The sequence below is a fragment of the Acyrthosiphon pisum genome, chromosome A1 (genome assembly GCF_005508785.2).
Source record: "Acyrthosiphon pisum isolate AL4f chromosome A1, pea_aphid_22Mar2018_4r6ur, whole genome shotgun sequence".
Taxonomy (NCBI): Eukaryota; Metazoa; Arthropoda; class Insecta; order Hemiptera; family Aphididae; genus Acyrthosiphon; species Acyrthosiphon pisum.
In genome coordinates this window covers 28,797,809-28,812,972 of record NC_042494.1, presented here as the reverse complement: position 1 = coordinate 28,812,972, position 15,164 = coordinate 28,797,809, and the positions used below count along the sequence as shown (strand labels likewise).

General features: G+C 33.7%; 1 protein-coding gene across 3 annotated transcripts; it reads left to right on the top strand.

The window, feature by feature from the left end:
• Positions 1–204: 204 nt before the first annotated feature.
• Positions 205–10,089, top strand: LOC100159795 (protein phosphatase 1 regulatory subunit 3B). 3 transcript variants are annotated; one of them, XM_008190201.3, is made up of 5 exons: positions 205–739; positions 1,700–1,925; positions 3,867–4,272; positions 6,585–7,443; positions 9,664–10,089. In XM_008190201.3, exons 3-4 carry the CDS (start codon positions 3,898–3,900, stop codon positions 7,404–7,406), a joined length of 1,197 nt encoding a protein of 398 aa, XP_008188423.1. In that variant the 5' UTR covers positions 205–739; positions 1,700–1,925; positions 3,867–3,897; the 3' UTR covers positions 7,407–7,443; positions 9,664–10,089. The 3 variants fall into 3 exon arrangements, with proteins under 3 accessions (XP_008188423.1, XP_001949154.2, XP_008188422.1); XM_001949119.5 differs by lacking the exon at positions 1,700–1,925; XM_008190200.3 differs by lacking the exons at positions 205–739; positions 1,700–1,925 and having other exon boundaries at positions 2,209–4,272.
• The last annotated feature ends 5,075 nt before the right edge of the window (positions 10,090–15,164 follow it).

Below are 15,164 nucleotides of genomic sequence, written 5' to 3'. Positions count from 1 at the left end.
GTTATGCACCTACCGCCAAATTGTCGATAACACCATCCGAAGGTTCGTCCAAACGATAAAGGCTGCTATATATTATTATTATTATTATAATTTTAAAAGGCCCGATTGAAAATAGGCACCGTTTTGTGGTGGGGCGAATGGGTGGGAAGAGTCTGTTAGTCGGTGGAGGTGGTATCGCCGTTATCGGACGTGCTGACCGGCGACGACTATATCTACCACGACACGTTCAGTCGACGCTTCGTAGCACAACGCAACGCCAGCAAGTTCACAACGACAGTTGAGACTAGCTCGAAACAAAAATCTGACGACCGTCCGCTATGGTTCGGTTTATCAGTGTCCGATGCATGATAGCTGCATTTCTGTGATTTTTTTCCCCCTGGATCTCGTTTGAATACGTACAGACCAACGTCATATTATTAGATTTCGTAACACGCAACATTTTCTGTCGAACAAAACAAAACCATAGCATCAATTTTTTTTCGATTTCAAATTCACAATCCCACAAACATCAAGAGTTTCCGCCACCACACCACGTTGACGTTGTTATTTTAATTTTATAAAATATACCGACGAAAACAGAAAAATCCACAGTAACCTATATAACTGCGGATATCATCCATACGTTACATAATTATCATAGCTGTTGTCGTTTGAACTTGCTCTTCGACAAATCATTCAAACTGCATTACAATAATCAGAAGCTCCGCACGCCGACCGCAAAAACGGAGACCATACTGCAGTGAGTATTTTTTTTTCTTTAAGTTTTTTCTGATTATCTACGTTTTTTTTTTTCTATCGAAGTCCTTCTTTAAAACATAAAATTACTACCTGTACCTAAATTATTACAAGACGTGTTACGTTTTCGGGAGGAAGTCGCCGCCGCCACTGGCGGCGAGCAGGAAATCCCGCCGTCTCGTTAGGCCGAGATTATTTCAGTAAGGGGAAAATAATTTAATTTTAGAAATAAACTTCATGCATAATATCGATTTTAATCTTCGGCGCACCTGTAGGTTAGGTCACACGTCTGTAGGTAATCGACGATTATTATTATATCCACGCGAATACGCGGTTTATCGCATCGTTTGGTTCGACACGGGCGGCGAATTATAATAATGACAACAATTTTACAGTAATTAAACAATCACGATATACTTTTATCGTCATTATTATTAATATTATAGTTATTGCCATATCTCACGTAGTCATGTGTGTACTCTCCCCAAGACCGCCGAAATACCACACGTAGGCGACTATAGTCGATAAACGCGCGTCATCTTTCGACCTTATAATATATATAATATATTGTCTGGCACTGGTCCGAGTTTATTTTCGGCCGTGATCTTTTGGCGAAGGGCAAAATGATAAAGGGGGACTTTTTATTCTGTTTTCCCCTCAGACTCGCGGGCAATATGATTTTTGTAGTGTGAGTGGGAGCCACGAGAGTCTCGTTTTTGTTACTTTTGGCACATTACCCTTATATGTACGTAAGTACGTGACTGGCCAATGTTATTAGTTCAGCTCGAAAAATATATATATATTTTTTTTATCTTTGTGTCTCGAGCCGGACACAATGAGAGATAACGGGCCTCGTGACGTCGTCGTCAACCCGCCTCCGACTACCGTCCTATATCCACAAATAGGGTCGTATAATTCAGATATGTATTTTCGTTTTTAAATGTTCGTGGACGGTTTTCAACAGGTCATCTGGTTAGTGGCCACCTGGTATCGGTTATAGTGATAGAGTAGGATGAACGCGCACCATCGGAGATCTACGAACGTTGGTTCCGGACGTGACGGCCCTCCGCCTCCGCGATGCTGACTCCACTCTTAAGCATTAGAAAGCAATTTTATTGCAATTAAAAAATATATTATAACAGACATTTTCCAGTTCTCTAGTTTTACCTACAAAGCATCATCTTCACCCGGTAACCATAATCACTATTAATTTTTTTCTATTAATATTGCAAGTACTTACTATAATTTTATATTGTACCTACGTCATGTCAATTGCATGTACATTTTTACGGATGTTTTGTTTGCTTTTTGACTTCAACCTCTTGTCATATTCCACCTTCTGATGGCTTATATTTTGATGCAAATATTATTTTTATTCCAAACATAAATCCTTTTGTTTTTTACTTTTTGTATGGCATTTTTATATTTTATTAATGATTTACATAAAAAAAACATGTGTTAATTAAATGTGTTTTGATTTTTGAACGCGAGTTTCTTAAACCTACAGATAAAAATTTTATCTTTTATATTATAATTTAGTAAATAGGTGCTCAATTATAACCACGTATTTATTATGTATATTTTGTTTAGAAGATAGAAATGTTTCGTTAAATGTAGGTTATTGGTTTTTTGGAACAATAATATAATTAGGTACCTATGTTATTGTAATAAATTGAAAAAATATTTAAATAATATTTGTAATGTTATCTATTCTAGTAAACCCTTCATAAATATCAATAAATCGATAAATGTGACAGGAGAGTAATATAATAATTATCATACACCACAGCATCACTTGTATTAAATTTAATGATAGGTTTTTTGTTGTTAGACTTATGGTAGAAATTCCAAAAATGTTCTGCGTTTCCCTCTGAAATAAAAACCAATTAGATAAAAATATATTCACATAAAGCTATCTATGATTTTGGTATCTTGCTTCGTATGATAATATAGTTTCATAATTGACCTTTAAGTCGTGAGTTCGACGAATATTCACTCGGATGTGTGCACAGAGATATTATTAAATGTTATTATCAAGTTGTTACCTGTTAGGAAAAGGCGCTGTATAAATAACATTATTATTGTTTTTAGATTAGCTCAACAAATTAAACACAATAAATTCTGATAATTTTTTGCTCGGTATTTATTTTTTGCTGCTGCTAATTAAAATTAAATGCAAATATAAAATATATAGTGCATGGCCACGTTGGTTCGATGGGAACAAAAGTGATTGGACATTTTAATATCGTATGCATATTATTATACTATTGCTTATTAATTAGTAATGAATTTCATGATAAATTAAAATCATAAAAGTTTCCCGTGGCTGATTGATGTGGCAATGAGTGAATGAGGGATACAGCTTTAATGAGTTACTTCCTTTCGTAATTTATTTTTCGTGAAAATATTGCATTAAAATTTTGTTTGCAGCTGTTAAAAATGCTTTTAAGTTGTTAAAACTGGCTATGTCTCTAATACAATTATTGATTCCTCTTGAGCTTTTACATCCATCGTCGGGTTGAAAATTTGCACGAAATGTTTGAATCGCGAGGCTTCCGCTTGTTCCAAATGGAGCGACGTTTCTTTCTCGGGTTTTACACTTTTGTTGGACGTCATTGTTGCCAGTTAAAACGATTAAAATTGGTGTTGTCGCTTTAATTATTAGTATCGCTAACATTACTGTATTGTGAAAATGTTAATGATTATATTTTTTTTTTTTTTGTTTTTTGAATTTTTCTGTTTGCCAGAAATGCCGGGACTCTATATATAGGTGTAACAAATTAACATTTTAGCGGTTGTTAATTTGCAGCAGCGCCTGCCCGCCACCGATGCGTGGCCTCTGTGTGTACTTTAAGGTCTCCACACACGATACCAAACATATAATATACTATATACGCGTTGCAGGATAGAGGGTGTTTGTGCTCGCGCACGTCCGATATGCGGTACCCGCGACGGATATGTCACTATACCGCCATATCTTAATACTTGTAAAAATTGTTTTACGCGTGTCGTAATAAATTGTAATATTATAATATTATTCACGATATTATTATGCATTGCAATCACGCGTTTTTTGCGTATAAGATCGTCAATAAAATGTGTTCGCCGCTGTTGTTTTTGTTCGCTTATAGGTACCAAAGTCCGCGCCAATCGTCCGCCAACATGTTGACAGAGTGTTGCGACGTCATGTTGGCACACAGCCCGCCGATCTACAGCGGCCCGCCACAGGACCATCTGTCCGTGCTCTATAAGAACTGGTTGGTCGTGAACAAGAAGCAACAGTCGCCGTTGTCGGTGCGCCGGTCGGCGTCCTTCTCGCCGACCCGGTCGGACGACAGACAGCCGACGGCGGCGGCCCACTCGTCGCCCTCCTCCAGCAAGCCCCGCAGACCGTGCCTGGTGATCAGGGCAGATTCTGATGCAAGCATAGGATCGTCGTCGTCGAGTTCGTCTTCGGACGAGAACGAGCCGTCCAGTCCGGTCCGGAGGAAAAAGAAAGTCGTTTTCGCCGACGACCGAGGCCTGTCACTGACTCAAGTAAGTGACACTCACTCGTGAGACAACATTATTATAGTTAGGTATCTGCATATATAATACGTACCTCTATAGTGTACAATGTATATAAGTTATCTCCAAAAAATCATGAAACATTCGTAGGTAGCTGCCCGTTTCACATTTTTTTGGTTGTTCACCTGTTAAAATGTTCGTGTCGTTTTGATAAGGAAAGAAAAGGATTATTATTTATTAGTCGAGAGAATGAAAATATTTCAATAGTTTTTTTATCATTTACTTTACACCTTGTTAAAATAATTTAGTTTTTCAAACTTATCGGTTTTATCACCAATACACAATTTTTATTTGTAATTATCAAATGATATAAGTACCTATACTTATAGTTAAACATATATTGTATATAGATATCATATTATAATAGGCATTGAACATAACATACATTATACGTATTTCCTTTAAAATTAAAATCTATATTTTGTTAGCACTAAAAATTGATTCTATTGTAATACAAAAAAATAGGGATTAAGGAGTTTAGGTCGTGCCTATAGCAGGGGTATAATACACCTTTTCAAGTGCTAAAATGTTGTGGAAAATGTAAATTGTAGAAAATAAACTTTAACATCTTCCTGTATATCGATACAAATATTGAGTGCCAAAATAGTAATATCGTGTGTGTATGGTATTTTTTCTTCATTAAATGCAATATTATACAAGATCAACCCAATCACCTTAGTTTCCCTATGTTTTACACTTTTTGTACTTTCCCCCCCCCCCATGCCACCCAAAATTAAGCCTTGGATCCTACACTGTACAAGATTAAACAATGAAATAAAATATTTTCGCGTGCTTTTAAAATTAAGACCAACGGCCACCTTTGACGGCACGCATGTCATTGGTTCAGCACCCCTGACCTTCAGATTATAGGCAGCTACTTATAAAATATACCTAATCATGCTCATACAAAATTTGAAACCCTAGAACCTCCACTACTCTATATTATGGTCTCTATAATAGGTAGTTTATTTTGTGACGAGTAACTAATTTAAATATACCTAGTAACAAGTAATTCATATAGGCGCCCGTAGAAACTCGTCTGGGGGAGGGAGTTTGTTCTAATACATAAAATATAATATTTATTAAATTGGCTGTTATATAGTCATTTATTATAGTATGCTCAATTTAAAATAAAAATCCAAAAAGCCAGGTGGAAAATGGTTCCAGTTTCCCCCCTCACCATCCGGGTGCCTATTGTAAGTATATTAGTTGGATTTATTTGAAAAAAATAACTTGCCCGACCCCACGCAACGTACGTGTGACCAATTACCTATACATTTATGTTATCATTGTTCGGTATAATTAATATAATATTACGATTGCGTTGTAAGATTGCTATTAAGTTGTAGCTTGTAGGTTATCGCCTATCGGTACATTTCAGATGCTGCGTGTCGTCGAATACTATGACCCGAAACTCGTGTGGTAGCATAATCGGCGTGATATATATAACCATGTACGAGACGTGATTTTCTTTAAATAGCTCGTAATCGTCATGTCGTTTCATAAAACATAATTATTTTTACTATACAAAACAGTCGTTGGTTATCAGTTTTATCACCTTATAGAATAATATACAATATTCTCATTATTTTACCGGCTCGTGGTGATTAGGGAATTTAATATAATAGGTAATTGCTATCATATTATTACCTCGGTAGACTGTTGTAACTTGTAGGTAGCAGGTACTAGCATTGAATATAAATACTAGCATATATATTCAATGGTACTAGCCATTAAATACTGTAGTATAAGTTATAACCAGTTGCCGATCTAGGATTTTTTTTTTTTTGGGGGGGGGGAGTGAAAAATGATTCAAAACAATACCAAGTACATATTTATAAAAACACTCTTATTAGATATTGGTATAAAGGCATTTTATATTATTAATTATGATGTACAACAAATGCAAGTTCTTATTAAGTGTAAAAGTTTGAAAAAATTAATATAAGTTAATAGCATATCAATATATTACATAGCACAGTTAATGGACCACGGGTGTCTCGCTGTCCCCACCTCTTAAACACATTCATTCGTCTTAACATAGCATTTGGGCGAATAAAAAAAAATTAAACAAATTACATAAAGTTTCATGTTCAATATTGTTCTTATCTTTCGGCAATTTCAACTCTCTCCAATAAATTGATCATATTATTTGCAATGCAAGTATAGGAAACAATTAACACAGTAATCCTTATGACCTTAACTCAATAATAATAAAAAAAAAATGACGACTTTAACATTGCGGATGACTAATTAATAATTTTATAATGTTATTTGCTCAGGTGCGATTGATGAACGAACCGTCGAACCAGCCGCCAAAATTGATGACCGTCGTCAGACCGTACCTACCCAAGTTGGTTACGTCGCCGTCGTCGTTGTCGTCATCCTCTTCGTACTATCAATCAGATGCCGCCGGCTCGGGCTCCGGGTCAGCGGCCGGCGCCAAACACCTCCAGCAGCAGCCAATAGGTGCTGCGGATCAGCTACTACTGCAGTGGCATCTCAGGTTCTCGCAGCCGGCTTCCAGCTACGTCGATTTCCGTAAGCGGCTGGACACGGACAACGTGTCGCTGGAGAACGTGATCATCCGGTCGCCGGACAGGCGGATCGTGGGCACGGTCAAGGTGCGCAACCTGTCCTACGACAAGGCCGTATTCATCCGGTGCACGCACGACCGGTGGGTCGGTCACGAAGACACGCAGTGCACGTACGTGCAGAACAACGCGATGGTGAACGCGGCCGCGAACGGCTCCGGTTCGGCCACCGGTCTAGCGCCAAACGTCGCGGCCATCTACGACACGTTCTCGTTCCAACTTCCGCTGCCCGTCCACACCGCGTCCATGGAGTTCGCCGTGTGCTACAAGAGCGCCGAGTTCGAGTGTTGGGACAACAACGACGGCAACAACTATTGTCTGTCCGTGGGCAGCCCGACCAACGGCACCCCGCTGCCGCCGCCGCCGCAGCAATCCGTCCTGTCGCCCGTCCTGGTCGCCGACTTCGATCACCATCCGAAGCAGCCCGTCCACTACTTTGGCGCACAGTCCAGGCAGAACTCGTGGTCCGGGTGGCGCGAGCAGAAAAACGAAGCTTCCGCGTACTGGTGAACGAGCCCTCAGCCACCAAAGTCCACCTGTCTAAAATGTAAGTTCATTAATATTATTATTATAATTTATAGTATCGATTATAATAGCCAATAGGTCTTATCGCTCACAATTAAAATGTTTTATATTTTTGACAACTAAGTATTTCGTAAACGAGAGGTAGGTACATATCACCCTATCTCGTTTTTTTCGTTTTATAGAGCTCTCGAGATATCCCCCGATATTATTTTATCATAGTGTTGTTTTCCTTTTTTAATCTTCATCCTTCACGTGTATGTAATCAATATACGGAATAGGTACCCAGTGCATAAAACTAATATCGCGTTCACTGTTTAATCAAGAGTAGAAAGAGAGTGGGGGTTTTTGTTTGAAAAATAGAAGTTTGCATCCCCACAAGACACTCCTTACGTAGTACAAAAAAATCTCAAGAATTTTAAAATAATATGGTCATTACTCATTAATAAGTGTATTTAAAAATGCCAATGATCAGAATTCGAATAAATTCACTACGTATCAAATGAAAATATGGGATGAGCATGTTTGGTGAATTATCCTGTATGAAACAATATGTGATAAAAATCACTTCGATTCTTGAGAGAGTTTAATTTATCAAACGAGTAATACAAGTCTTAGTACGTATTTGCTCGAAAACCCATAATATAACACGTGTAGTATGCAAGCACCGTCTTAGCAGAACATTTATTTTATTTATAGCCTGATGTAAAATAAATCATTATAAAAATTGCTCGGTTATACCTATTACGAGTTAATGTTATACTATCATAGGTATTATGAAAGGCGATAGGTAACAATGCTATCGGAAAGGAGTGTATTGGATAATTTATATTCCGATAGGGATTGTACGAGCAATTATGTAATTTCGACGCGTCAATTAAAACGATAAAATTGTAAAATCGCGTGTTTTGACATCTGCGCTGCTGTGGTATTTCAAACCCGGGCCAACTTACAACCAGATTTTCATAACTATTTCATTTATTTTTTTTTGGTGCCAAAATGCGCATAGACCGCGTTATATATGGGTGTACCGAAAAGACGAAAAAAAAATTAAAAGTCAATTAAAAATAAATCATTTAACAATTACATAGTTATATTTGTACATAACTATGACCCGCAAAGTTCATGATCATAGGCCATAATAATATTATCATCTGATATTCGACTATTTAGCAATATCAATTTGGATATTTCTCACGTTTCAATGATTTCAATTTTCAGTTCCTTTGCTTCTGAAGGTTTTAACGAATTGTGATGGTGATGTTGATAATATTGAAAACAACATAATTTATTATTATCGAACTATTGCGCGATGTAAGAATAGTTAATTATTTGTTTCAATCGATTAATTTAGGTAATAGTTCATAGGTACGTTTATTTCTCGTTAAAAAGTTATGAATTTATGATCTATATTTGCGGTTACTAGGTATATCAACGAACGTATAGGCACATAATATTGTGATTAAAACATTTCATCTAATATTATCCGAACAGACTATTAGCAGTATCAGAAATAAATGATGTAGCAACAATAATAATTATTTATGATAATTTATTTTATTATTAGACCGTTTTAAGTGATCAGATTCCTAATAGTCAATAGCGATAATTTAAATGTCACGTATTAGCATAATTATATAGACATATCGATATTATGTCCATTTCACTTAAACAACTCCAATACTCATTTTCTAATTGACTTTGGGAACCGTTGGGATAAAACGATGTTCAGATGCACGACCAATTTAAAAATTATTTGCTCGAAAAAAAATCGTATAACGAAACGCTTTTAAATTAGCAATATACCAATACTAATCAATAAATCATACTCTTGTGAGTTGCTTCTAATCGGGTCTCAAAGTCCAAAGGTACACATTTCATATTATTATAAAATAATATAATAATATTATATTATATTATATTTATGTACGTTCTCGCGTATACGTTTCTCAAGGTTACCTACCGTTATAGGAACACAGGAGGAATATTGGTGTAGGTAGGTACTCATTTTTTAGCTTTCTTGTTCTTATCAATGCACAATGACCAATGCACTTTCCGGTAGCGTGCTTCTCGAAGTTCGAACTGACCTTGGCTGTCTATTTTTGTCGCGTCCCGTCCACTCGCGTGCGTGTAGGTCAAGCTTAGCGAACCATTTTACCAGCGCCCACCGACCCACGTGACATTTTTTAAACATGACATGGTGTATATAACATTATAATATATTATTTTGTATTTGTGTTTGCAGATTGTGGGAATTAATTATTGTTTTTTAATTTCTAAAAAAAAAACTGCAACAAAACGACAAAGTTTAGCAGTGAGAACTGCAGTTCGTTGCCCACCCAAAATATCATTATTAGTCGACGTGCATGACCGCGTGTAAATAACCGATTAATGTTAAGAAAAATGAAATGTATACGTTTGTTTTTATACAATTTTTGAATTTTTATATAGGTACCTCTATTTATTGTTTTAGATTAAGCATTTTCAAAAAAATATTTATTCATCATCACATTTTTTTAAATATAGAATATTATATCAACGTACTGACAAACTTTTTTACATAAAAAAAAAAAATAATAAACAGTTATAAATCAAACACTGTAATCTAGTGGAATCGTTGATTTGATATTTTAACTTTTTTCCTGTTTTAATGTACTGAAGTATAAAAAAAGAAATATTAATCTTAAAATTAATTTATTATTATTATTATTATTATTATTATTATTATTATTATTATTCACATATTATATACATTTTTTTTACGCCTTATGAGTTTTACTTGTGTTGTATATCATTGTATTTTTTTTTTTTTTTTTAATAGAAAGTGATATTGTGTAAATTAAAGACTAAATGGCCATCTCATAAGACTGATCTGTACATATATTATAATATTTGTATTTTACTTTTCTTGTTATCGTGGAAGACCCGAAAACGTCTGTTTATTGTTTTGTATAATTATTTATTATTTATTTTTATTACTACTATTTTTACTTTTATTTTATTACCCACTGCTATTGTGTTCTTTTAAATCATTTACTCACCCACGTTTTAAGCTTAGAATAACTCAATAGAAACGTGTGTGATCCGTGTTCGTGGGACAACCCTTCTTCAAATACACTGTTATATTTTTGAGATGGCCAAAACAAATATTTTTATTTAAATAATTTAATTGTTTAGAAAAAAAAACTCAAATTTATTCTTATTTCGTTGAAAATCGTTTAAATCTTGCCCTTATTACCACTACTATTCCGCCATCGATCCTTCTACCACTCGCGTAATAAATATACAGCTTATAATCACGTGTTATCTATTATATATTTGTCCATACTCATATATTCATAGCGTTTAGTTTTTAATTTGTAATTTTTTACTATATTTATGTTTAAATTAGTAATATTAGTTACACAGATACAGTCCGTCGGTTGTATCCGTGTAACCGATACCTAATAATATAATAACGGCTCATAACGCAGCAGTGCATAATAATATTATAATTTATAATATATATAATTTGTTTATTATACGCGTGAGTTCCGTCTCTCTCACTAACCACGAACCACATAATCGTTGTTATCATTTGTTATTCGTTAAAATGAAATCCTGATGTCCAGTAGCTTCGATCGCCTGTAAAATATATCGTTTGCCCATCAAATTCAAATTTAAAAGAAAAATATTAGAAAAAAAAAATCTAGTCATTAGCTTAATGCATTGATGCTTGATTAGAAACGCGTTTCGCCTAGGTTCTGAAGGACGCATTGCTGCATTATGTTCTTGTAGTTCTAATCCATCTAAACCAAAATATTATGTAATATATTGTATTTATGTAAACACGTTATTCTATTTTATGTAAGACCATATTATAATATATTTATGTGAAAAACCATATTGGTTTAATTTTTATCGAATTTAACTTTACACCTATATTGTGTACTATCGATAATATTTGTGTATTATATTAATTACACGTATCTAGGTATATAATATTATGTATATTAATAATCATTGTCAAATATATCATATCAAATCCATATAGTGTATAATATTATTTAGTGTTTAGTGTAGAGTAGAGCTTATTAGTTGCTCGAAGACTGTAAATATCATATCATAATATTTTCACTTATTATAGGTAGTAACAAATAACTAACATTATACTCGTTTAATATTGTATATTATTGTAAAAAAAAATCTATGATTATTTCTAGCTATTGTGATTTATATATTTATTATTATCATCATCATCGTAATATTATTATTATTATCAATAATTGTTATTAAATATTTATTTTATTATACTTAGGATATCAATCAATCGATATGCTAATCGAATTATAATTTTGTAAATGTCGATTTATGTACAATATCCATTTTTATTTATTGTACAAAGTGAATTGTAAAAATAAACAGTGTTATTTTCTGATATAATATAATTTTTTTTATTCAGTACTTAATAGAATTTGACCCTTGCACCCAAGACTGCAGTTGAGCTCTGCGGAGGTCTCGTCATGGCTAATGGCTAATAATATTATATTATAATTGTTGATAACATTATATTTTTATCGTTATAATATTATAATCAATATCAGTAAAAATGATAATTCCGTAAGTATGATCATCACCGAGTCGGTCGGACCGAACGCGATTTCGAGTGTTGTAGTTCTATCTCGCTACACGTCAACGATGTATGTACATAACACACACACATGCAATATATACATGATGATATAGTCGAGACTTGTAAAGAATACTTTTATTTTGTATTCGGAATACATATTCGAATAAATGAGAATTAAGGTATTCACAATACGTATTCAAATAGTTCTTCAAAAATATATTCGAATACTTTTTTTCACAGCTAGTTTTCGTCAGTTTTTGAATGGTTGGTAATTAACATTTATTAATTAATAATTAAAAATAAATCGTAATTATAAGTTGTTTATACGTTTTGACCACATACACATACGGGATACAACACGTTGGTGTTTATAAAAATAATCATAACATGGCCCAACATTATATTTCGTTCAAAGAATAAAATTAATGTTCATGATTTATAATAATATGTCTTGTCACAATTTCAAAACTAATTTTCTGGATCGGAAAAAAGTATTTTTTTAATGAATAAAAAAAAATAAAAGTAATAAAAGTATTTAAAATAGCATTCGAATACAAAAAAAGTATTCAAATACATTTATTCGAATACTTCCCAAGACTGTGATATACTATGTCAGATATTATAGTATCCAAATTAATTATTGGACTTCGATTGCTGCTGGATTAATCGCTTTCGGTTTTGGCGGATCGACAAAACTAACATTTATATATACAACGCCCACGTGAGATTCTATATTCAATATATGTGTAATGATAATAATAATATATTAATATGCTTTCTGGGTCGACGATCGTATGCACATTATTTGTTTAGCCCATGGTATTTACCAGTAGTCGTAGTTGTAAAGGTATGTGACGTATGTTAAATAGTCCTATCGGTTTCGCCACTCGTACGCTAACCGAATTTCCAAAATGTAAGTATATAATATTATCGTAATTCGTAGTCACTCAGACCGCAATACGATCGTATTCGCTGGCTGTACCTACAGTATAGTATAATATTATTATGAACGGCGCATGATTAACGACCTAAAATGGTTTACCCGTTTGTCGGCTGGATTTACACAATATTACAATAGTACCTAATAATTTGTTCGTCTAAATAATACAGGCAGAAACCCAATTTGTAATAAACTAATAACAGCGATGATGTGGCGTACGAGTACTATTATTATTTGCTTTTGTTTTATATTTATCGATTTTCAACCGTAGTAATCTAGTAAGCAAGGTCTTAACGGATTAGTTATTGGCTTATAGTCTATAACTAATAAATAAAAAAGAAGAATCGACAGAAGTTGGAATTTATTTAAAAATGTTCAAATGCCGCACCTAATAATGTATGAAAATATTTGAGTGAAAAAACAAAACATAAAATACAATTTTATAGTCCATTATTTGTATGATGAAACGTTTTTATAAAGTTTATTTTATGTTTCATATCATTAAGAAAACTAACAAAGTACCTATCTATTTTATTTTTAAATCTAATATTGTGAGTTGTGACTGTGGGTATAATTAATAATTTCAACTCCCTTCCCTCCAATTGAAAAATCATCCGTACCCCACTGGAATAGGTTAATAAACAATACCAGTGGCGGTTCCTGTGACATGGTTGAATGGGGGGCTAAGTCATAATTTTCAGAAAATGTTGATAATATAATATGTTTTTTTTGTAATTTTGTTTGTAACAATATACGCTTTTTAGATATACAGGCTTGGGAGGGGGCCGTGACTCCCCTAGCCCCCCACACCTACCCCTTTTATAGCCACCACAAAAATAAGTAATAACAATATAAATATAATATTAAGTATCCTAGACTGACAAACCGTCTCCGCTCAGAATCGTTTTTCGTATACAGTGGTATTATATCAATGAATTCAAATTTAATACCATCCATTACAGTGTCCCACTTGCAACCTGCTGTACAGCAGAGCGACATCCACTTACCCACCTTTTTTTTTTAAAATACTACCTGTGACTTCAATTACCACGCTCAGGATGTTCTGATTTTAATTTTGAAAGCAGATTTGAATTCTCCTCTAAATTTACTATGTTTAAACTGTCGTACATTTTTCATATTCTATATCAATGTATTTAAATTTGAATTATGAATATGATCTATTTTTACTCTTTTTGTCAGTAAATTTCCTAAGTAAAAAAAAAATAAAAATCAGGAAAATAAAATTTTCAAAGCATAGCTAATTTAGTGACGAATTCAAATTTGCTTTCAAAATTTATATCGCAACATTATATTGGACGTAGTGATTGAAGTCGTGAGCTATGTTTTCGAACGAAAATGAATCACGATCCAGCCCCCTTAATTTAACCTCGCTGGGGCAATTATTTAAGGGACAATATTTAGGCAATTTTATATCTCGTCTTATCTGCTCGGAAACTTTGTGTTAGTTTAGTGTGAGTGAATTCCAATGCGGGTACTACTTTTTAACTTTTGACAGCGCATGCACATAACTCGTTAACAATATACAATTCACTAGATATACGAATTTTGCGACAAAATTAAAGTTTGTCAACGTAATCTGATTTTGATTCTTTAAACATAAGTACCTACCTATATAACATAGTAAAATGATTATTCAGAACAAACAATTTAGAAAGTTTGACATGAATTTGTAAGCCGGAAAAATTACATGCGTATATATGAGTGATATAACGTCCACAATTTCATGCCGAGCACTTAGTGCCCAAATTATGATCGTTAAACTAATGTTAAACCACTGAATTGTAATAAGATGTTTAACGATTGTATATTAATTTATAAATTATAATCAACAGACTTTCCATAGTTCACTTGATAAAAGCTCATTGTGGTTAGATAGGCTGCGTACGAGTTGAATCCCGGGTACCTGTTTAGCTGCACTGATACCGTTGAGTTTATTTCCGGATCATTAAGAAGTACTTAGAGTTGATTCCCGAGTCATCAAAAGGTATGTACGAGTTGATTCACTGGTCATTTTATTTTTTTTTTTCAATATTTAGTAATTAGGTAAAAAAATAGTATTAAAAAATGTATTTATTTGGTAAAAATTTAAACACTATTTTTAAAAATTGGTACCCGGTAATGAGATTACCAGTATACCGTAACATCACTTCTCTTAAAAAATTTGTTTTTCTTG

What these genes read in the sequence shown, in the direction of transcription:
- LOC100159795 (XM_008190200.3), top strand. Translation starts at nt 3,787, where the DNA reads ATGCATTGCAATCACGCGTTTTTTGCGTATAAGATCGTCAATAAAATG. An exon ending in GAGGCCTGTCACTGACTCAA is followed by an intron (nt 4,273 to 6,584) that starts GTAAGTGACACT and finishes TTATTTGCTCAG; the next exon opens with GTGCGATTGATGAACGAACC.